We start from the raw sequence: 7,920 nt of genomic DNA, 5'->3' as shown, positions 1-7,920 counted from the left end.
CAAGACTGAATCGATGCCATATCCTTGCCAGATATCTCTTCTCTTTTATAAGTAAGTAAAGTCCTTTAATTTATTATTAGATGATTTATGAATGTCATATTTTATTACAGTCCAAACCTGAAGCCTCAAACTGGCCTGAATCAGAACAGCCTGCAACTGCATGTCAGCAGATCAGAATAGCGATGAAGCTGAAGAAGAGTGATACAGAGAAAGGTGAACTCTGAGTTGCCTTCTGCCAGTCAAATAACATGAAGCATCCTTCGTTGTCATAGGGACATTAAAGAATAAACAATCTATGGATATTAGTAATTAGAAACATATCTGAATATGCTCTGTGTCTTTAAGATCCATGACTTGAAGATGATAAATGTTATAAAATGTCATTTGTGGAATTTGAAAATTTTTGTGTTTGGGGATGACAGTGATATCTAAATTACCAAATATGGTAATCCTGAGTCCTCCCTAATGGCTGAATCTTAGGGATCATCTTAGAATGGTGCTGAAAAGACTTCTTTAGCATTTTTATGGCATTTGGATTCTGTGAACTGTTCTGGGATTGTGTGAGCTTCTTCAAGAGAGTCCAGGAATCTTTCCAAAATTTTAGCTTTATGGACAAATATGCCAAATTCAGAGGCAACTAGATGATACAGTGGAGAGAGCACCAGGTGTGGAGTCAAGAAGATCTGAGTTCAAATCCACCCTCAGATATTTACTAGCAGTGTGACCTTGGGCAAGTCATTTAGCCACTATTTGCTCAGTTCCTCATCTGTAAAATACTAATGCACTGGAGAAGGAAATGTACAACCATTTCAGTATCTTTGCCAAAGTACTGCCAAGAAACCCCATGGACAAGTCTATCACCAGCTATCACCAGCCACATTACCACGGCGGACATCTTTGACAGACACGTTCTTGACATTGAAACCAACATTATCCCCAGGCAGAGCCTCACTCAAAGCTTCATGGTGCATTTCAACAGACTTTACTTCAGTTGTAACATTGACTGGAGCAAAGGTGACCACCATGCCTGGTTTCAGAACACCAGTTTCCACACGGCCAACAGGTACAGTACCAATACCACCAATCTTGTAGACATCTTGAAGGGGTAGACGAAGGGACTTATCAGTTGGACGAGTTGGTGGTAGGATGCAATCCAAAGCTTCAAGCAGTGTAGTTCCATTAGCATTTCCATCCTTACGGGTGACTTTCCATCCCTTAAACCAAGGCATATTAGAGCTTGGCTCTAGCATGTTGTCACCATTCCATCCTGAAATTGGCACAAAAGCTACTGTATCAGGGTTGTAGCCAATTTTCTTGATATAGGTACTGACTTCCTTGACAATTTCCTCGTATCTCTTCTGGCTGTAGGGGGGCTCGGTGGAATCCATTTTGTTTACACCAACAATCAGTTGTTTCACACCTAGTGTGTAGGCCAGAAGGGCATGCTCACGGGTCTGCCCATTCTTTGAGATACCAGCTTCAAATTCACCAACACCAGCAGCAACAATCAGGACAGCACAGTCAGCCTGAGATGTGCCTGTAATCATGTTCTTGATAAAGTCTCTGTGTCCCGGAGCATCAATAATAGTCACATAGTATTTGCTGGTCTCAAATTTCCACAGGGAGATATCAATAGTGATACCATTCTCACATTCAGCCTTCAGTTTATCCAAGACCCAGGCATATTTGAAGGAGCCCTTTCCCATCTCAGCAGCCTCCTTCTCGAATTTCTCAATGGTTCTCTTATCAATTCCACCACATTTGTAGATGAGGTGACCAGTAGTGGTGGACTTGCCAGAGTCTACATGTCCAATGACGACAATGTTAATGTGAGTCTTTTCATTGCCCATTTTTGTGGAGGTTTAGCGATGCTTTTCACAACACCTGTGTTCTGGCGGCAAACCCGTTGCGAAAACGGCTTGATGAAGAGCCGGTATATGACTGAACGAAAGAACAATAATGAATGCCAAATTCACCCCAGTTGATTTCTGAGGATAGAAGATCAAGGCTTGCATTAGTTTAAACATTTTTAAAGGAGAGAAAGATTTTTTTCTCTCTTTTCTATACTCTTTTTCTACCTGGGACTTCTAAATAAAAATTGCTGAGGGCCACTTGTGGAGTAGCCCTCAAATAGGACCTAGTATAAAAAGAGAAACAGAAGGACTTATGGCCACATTCAGTTCAACACAGCTTCCCCATTCAGCTTTAGGGAAGGACTCAAGTCTCATAAATCTAATCTCCATCATAAGGGGCCAATGACAACATGTGTGGAAATATTCTGGCTTCAGCACAAGGGACAGGGGCAGCAGGAAGAAGGGAGCAGAGTAGTGGCAGCACCACCACAACAAGCATGGACCATGCTAAAAACCACTATAAAAGAGAAGAAATCTTGGAATATATTCCAAAAGGCAAAAGAAAAAGATTTACTGCAAAAATTAATTTATCCTACAAAACTCAGTTTAACCCCATAGGAGGAATCTTTAATTGAAAAATGCTTTTGAGCATTCCTGTTGAAAAGATTAGTTATATAAAATACATGAGACAAGAGAAACTTAAAAGATAAATATAATTAAGCAAATAGAAGAAGCTAAATGAGGATCAAGTGTTTTTATTCTAATAGGAGATGAAAGACAACTGTTCTTTCAGATTCACATTGTATTCAAACATCAAAGAGGAAACAAAGCAAAAAAAAAAAAAACACAAGGTTCGACAGAGAAGGTTTTTTTGTTCCATCTTGTTGGTTTTAAGAGGAAAGAAAACATAAGTAAAAATAATACAATAAAGAAAATTAGGAAGAAAGGAAAGAAACTTAACATTTCTTATGCCAGAAATATGCCAGATAAAGAACTAGAATTTGAGTGGCTGCCCATCAGTTAGGGAATGGTTGAATAAGTTATATTATATTAATATAATGGAATATGATTGTTCTATAAGAAATGATGAGCAGGCTGATTTCAGAAAAGCCTGGAAAGATTGATGTGAACTGATGCTGAGTGAAGTGAGCAGAACTAAGAGAACATTGTATACAGTAACAAGATGATGATCAACTGTGATGAACTGGCTCTTTTCAACTATGAGATGATTCAAAACAATTCCAACAGACTTGTGATGAAAAGTGCTATCTGCATCCAGAGAAAGAAAATTATAAAGACTTTGTGTGGATCAAAGTGTTGCATTTTCACCTTTGTTGTTGTTGTTGTTGTTGTTGTTGTTTGCTTACTTGCTTTTTTTCCTCATTTTTTTCACTTTTTATCTGATTTTTCTTGTGTATCATGATGAATATGGAAATATGTTTAGAATTGCACATGGTTTAACCTATATTGGATTGCTTGGTATTTTGAGGAGAAGGAAGAGGAAGAGAGGAATCTGGAATACAAGGTTTTGCAAAGGTGAATATTAAAAATTATCTTTGCATGAATTCAGAAAAAATAAAATATTATAAAATTAAGAAGAAGAAGAAGAAAAAGAAGAAGAAGAAGAAGAAGAAAAAGAAGAAGAAGAAGAAGAAGAAGAAGGAGAAGAAGAAGAAGGAGAAGAAGAAGAAGAAGAAGAAAAGAAGAAGAAGAAGAAGAAGAAGAAGAAGAAGAAAAGAAGAAGAAGAAGAAGGAGAAGAGAAGAAGAAGGAGAAGAAGAAGAAGGAGGAGAAGAAGAAGAAGAAGAAGAAAAAGAAGAAGAAGAAGAAGAAGAAGAAGAAGAAGAAGAAGAAGAAGAAGAAGAAGAAGAAGAAGAAGAAGAAGAAGAAGAAGAACTATGCCCGTAAAGGCGTATACATCTCATGGAGGAAAATGGACAACTCATGAATACATTTCTGCTTAGCCCCATATGGACTGAACAAGGAACTAGTGAAAGGACCTTACAGGAAGGCAGATATTGTGGATAATTCACAATACTTTAAAATTTTTGATTGTTTGTTTGGGGTTTTTTGCAAGGCAATCAGGGTTTAATAACTCACCCAAGGTCACACAGTCGGTAAGTGTCAAATGAATAAAGTCTAATTTGAAGTCAACTCCTTCAGCTTGTAGGGATGGTGCTCTAACCATTTTGTCACTTAGCTGCCTTTTAATGCTTTAAGTTTTTTTTTAAAAGATTTCCTTCACAACAAATATATAAAATAGATCACAGAATCATTATCATTCTCATCTTATAGCAGAAGTTGAGGATCAGAAATGTTCAATAACTTGCCTTTGTTCAAACAATTAATAAGAGGTAAGAGCTTGGGTAAATTTACTAATAATTAGAGCTAACAAAAGGTAGAATAAGTAGCTTCAGTAGGAAATGAGTTCATCCTTGCTAGAGATCTGCAAGTAGAATCCAGATAACCATAGACCAAAGATATTTTAGAACAGATTCACAGCTGTGTTTCATGGCACACACCTATAATCCTTGCTAGTGAAATAATGGAGAATGATGGATCAGTTAAGCTCAAGACTATTGACCTGTAATGAAGCTAAAACTTATAGGTCATAAAACTAAGTCAATCTCTGGGAGTGATGAGGACATTAGGCCCCCTTCTTCAAGAAAAAGAAGACATTTATGCTTCAGAAGGGAGTTGAACTAGGTAACCTTTGATTTTCTGTGCAATTTTGAGGTTCTTTGACTTGCTCCCAAATTTATAAGAATTTAAGCCATTCTCCAAGATAAATGGTCTCCATGAGATGTATATGCCTTTACGGGCATAGTTCTTCTTCTTTTTCTTCTTATTTATTTTATAATATTTTATTTTTTCTGAATTCATGCAAAGATAATTTTTAATATTCACCTTTGCAAAACCTTGTATTCCAGATTCCTCTCTTCCTCTCCCTTCTCCTCAAGATAGCAAGCAATCCAATATAGGTTAAACCATGTGCAATTTTAACAGACAATTTTCAGATGAAGAAATTGAAACTATTTCTAGTCATATGAAAAGATGCTCTAAATCACTATTGATCAGAGAAATGCAAATTAAGACAATTCTGAGATACCACTACATATCTCTCAGATTGGCTAAGATGACAGAAAAAGATAATGATGAATTTTGGAGGGGATATGGGAAAACTGGGACACTAATACATTGTTGGTGGAACTGTGAATGGATCCAACCATTCTGGAGAGCAATTTGGAACTATGCTCAAAAAGTTATCAAACTGTGCATACTCTGACCCAGCAGTGTTTCTACTGGGATTATATCCCAAAGAGATCTTAAAGGAGGGAAAAGGATCCACATGTGCAAAAATGTTTGTGGCAGCTCTTTTTTGTAGTGGCAAGAAACTGGAAACTGAGTGAATGCCCATCAATTAGAGAATGGCTGAATTATTTGTGGTATATGAATGTTGTGGAATATTATTGTTCTGTAAGAAATGACCAACAACCTCTTTGATAAAGAGAGCCTTAATTGATCAAAGATGGACAGAAGCAGCTACACCCAGAGAAAGAACACTGGAAATGAATATAAACTGCTTGCATTTATGTTTTTCCTCCCGGGTTATTTATACCTTCTGAATTCAATTCTCCCTGTGCAACAAGAAAACTGTTTAGTTCTGCACACATATATTGTATCTAGGATATACTGCAACCCATTCAACATGTAAAGGACTCTTGCCATCTGGGGGAAGGGGTGGAGGGAGGGAGGGGAAAAATCGGAACAGAAATGAATGCAAGGGATAATGCTGTAAAAAATTACCCTGGCATGCGTTCTATCAATAAAAAAAATTATTTAAAAAAAATGACCAACAGAATGATTTCAGAGACCTGGAGAGACTTACATGAACTGATGCTAAGTGAAATGAGCAAAATCAGGAGATCATTATACATGGCAACAAAATTATAGGATGATCAATTCTCATGGACATGGCTTTCTTCAACAATGAGATGATTCAAACCAGTTCCAATTGTTCAGTGATGAAGAGAGCCATCTACACCTACAGAGAGGACTGTGGAAACTGAGTATAGTTCACAATATAGCATTTTCACTCTTTTTGTTGTTGTTTGCTTGTATTTTATTTTGCTTCTCTCTTTTTCTTGTGCAGCACAATAATTGTATATATATATATATATATATATATGCATATATATGTATATATATGTATTGGATTTAATATATATTTCACCATGTTTAACATATATTGGACTACTTGCCATTTAGGGGAGAGTGTGGGAGAAGGATAGGAAAATTGGAACACAGGCTTTTGCAAGAGCTACAGTTGAAGAATCGTCCATACATGTGTTTTGAAAATTAAAAAGTTTTAAAAAATAAAAAGGGGAAAAAAGAATTTTGGTCAAAGTGACCTTCTTGTTATAACTTATCCATGTCATTTCACCCTGTGCTTTTCCCTCTGCCTCTTAAAATCCTTAGTTTACATCAACACTTAGTTCAAGGGCTACCTTCTTCAGGAGGCATTTCTTGACTGCTTTCCTCCTCAGATTCTAGTGTCTTTCTGCCCCACGAAGTTTATCTTATATCAGCTTGATATATGCTGTATATGCCTAACTATGTACATGTTGTCTCCCTTATTGGGATGTAAGCTCTTTGAGGGTAGAAGCTATTTATAATTTTGTCTTTGAAGTCACTTCTTCTAGTATAGTGTATGGCAAAAAGCAGGCTCTTAATAAATGCTTGTTGATTAATTGAGTGTTGCACTTACTGTCAGATTTAGTTAATTCATTTTTTATATATGTTAATCTGTCTTCTCCCCCCTTTCTTTCTATTATCTGGGACAAAACAGGGAGCTAGAAAATATATTTTAAAATGAAAGTGGTATAAAAACAAAAGATATCAAATTAAAATGTTTAATCCCTTCTGGGCAGGACCTGGCTGGCTGGACTATGAGAAAGCCTTATATATCTGGAGGTGATAAGGGCATTGCTACAAAAAACTCTGCAAATTGCTGCATTTGGTAAAAGTAGAAGCACTCCCAGATGCAGAGTGTGGACTCTTGAGAGCCAACAAATGGATCATTAGAAGGTATTCTCTTAAGAGGACTGCAGCTGCAAAGGCTTCTTCCAGCAGCCTCCCTCCTCCTTCATCCCCCTTCATCTTATTTTGCTTCACCCAAACTCAATAAATGGATTATATTTTTAAAACACAGGCTAGACAAAGAAATCACAAGAGGAAATCTCAGAGAAGTAGAACCAAGATGGTGAAGGAAAGGCAGCAAATCAGCCAAATGTTCTTAATATTTCCTTCCAAATAACTTTAAAATTATATCTCAAATAAAATTTTGGAATTGAAAAGTCAACAAAAAGTCAGGGTGAGACACATTTTTTCCAACCTGAGATAATTTGGGAAGTTGGCAGGATAACCAGATGGGGGCTGGCCCAGAATAGAGAGGGTCTTGGAAGTATGTGCAATAGTCAACTGCAACAGCAGGTTTGGAAGTTTTCAGGCAAGAGATGGTAAAGGGGTCACACAACTAGTCAGAAAAAATTACAGGGGATCTTTTGCTGGTACTAGATGCAGCTGGCATTGATTGGCATCTTTACTGCCCATTTGCAGTTCCAGGGTAAAGAGAAAAGCTTGTGGTCAGTCACAAAAGCACAGGGGCCTTAATTACATTCCAAGACAGAAAGAACGCTAGTGCTTGCAAATTCAGAATACCAAAAGCATTTCATAGGTAAGGACCAAATTGCAGACCAGGAAAGCAGTAAACACATTTCTCCCCAGATCACACCACCTTGGAAGCTCTGAAAATTTGCAGGTCCATAAAACTATCTGTAAAAACAGCAACACACACACACACACACACACACACACACACACACACACACACACACACAGAGTTTCTTCCCACTTCCAGGTGAGAGAACTAAATTTTAACATGAAGTTCAAAGACAATAAATAGGCTGGAGAAATGAACAACAAAAAAGAATAATAAAAAATACAATAAAAAGCTACTATGGTGGTAGGAAAGACCAAGACACAAACTCAGAAAAAGACAACAGTGT

The 7,920-nt window shown here is 37.1% G+C and overlaps 1 protein-coding gene across 1 annotated transcript; it reads right to left on the bottom strand.

The window, feature by feature from the left end:
- Positions 1-857: 857 nt before the first annotated feature.
- Positions 858-1,912, bottom strand: LOC127546710 (elongation factor 1-alpha 1-like). The gene has a single exon (XM_051973688.1). The coding sequence runs from the start codon at positions 1,848-1,850 to the stop codon at positions 858-860; it is 993 nt and encodes a 330-aa protein (XP_051829648.1). The 5' UTR covers positions 1,851-1,912.
- Positions 1,913-7,920: the final 6,008 nt, after the last annotated feature.

Source organism: Antechinus flavipes, chromosome 2, assembly GCF_016432865.1.
Source record: "Antechinus flavipes isolate AdamAnt ecotype Samford, QLD, Australia chromosome 2, AdamAnt_v2, whole genome shotgun sequence".
NCBI classification, from domain to species: Eukaryota; Metazoa; Chordata; class Mammalia; order Dasyuromorphia; family Dasyuridae; genus Antechinus; species Antechinus flavipes.
This window is presented reverse-complemented; position numbering and strand designations above follow the sequence as displayed.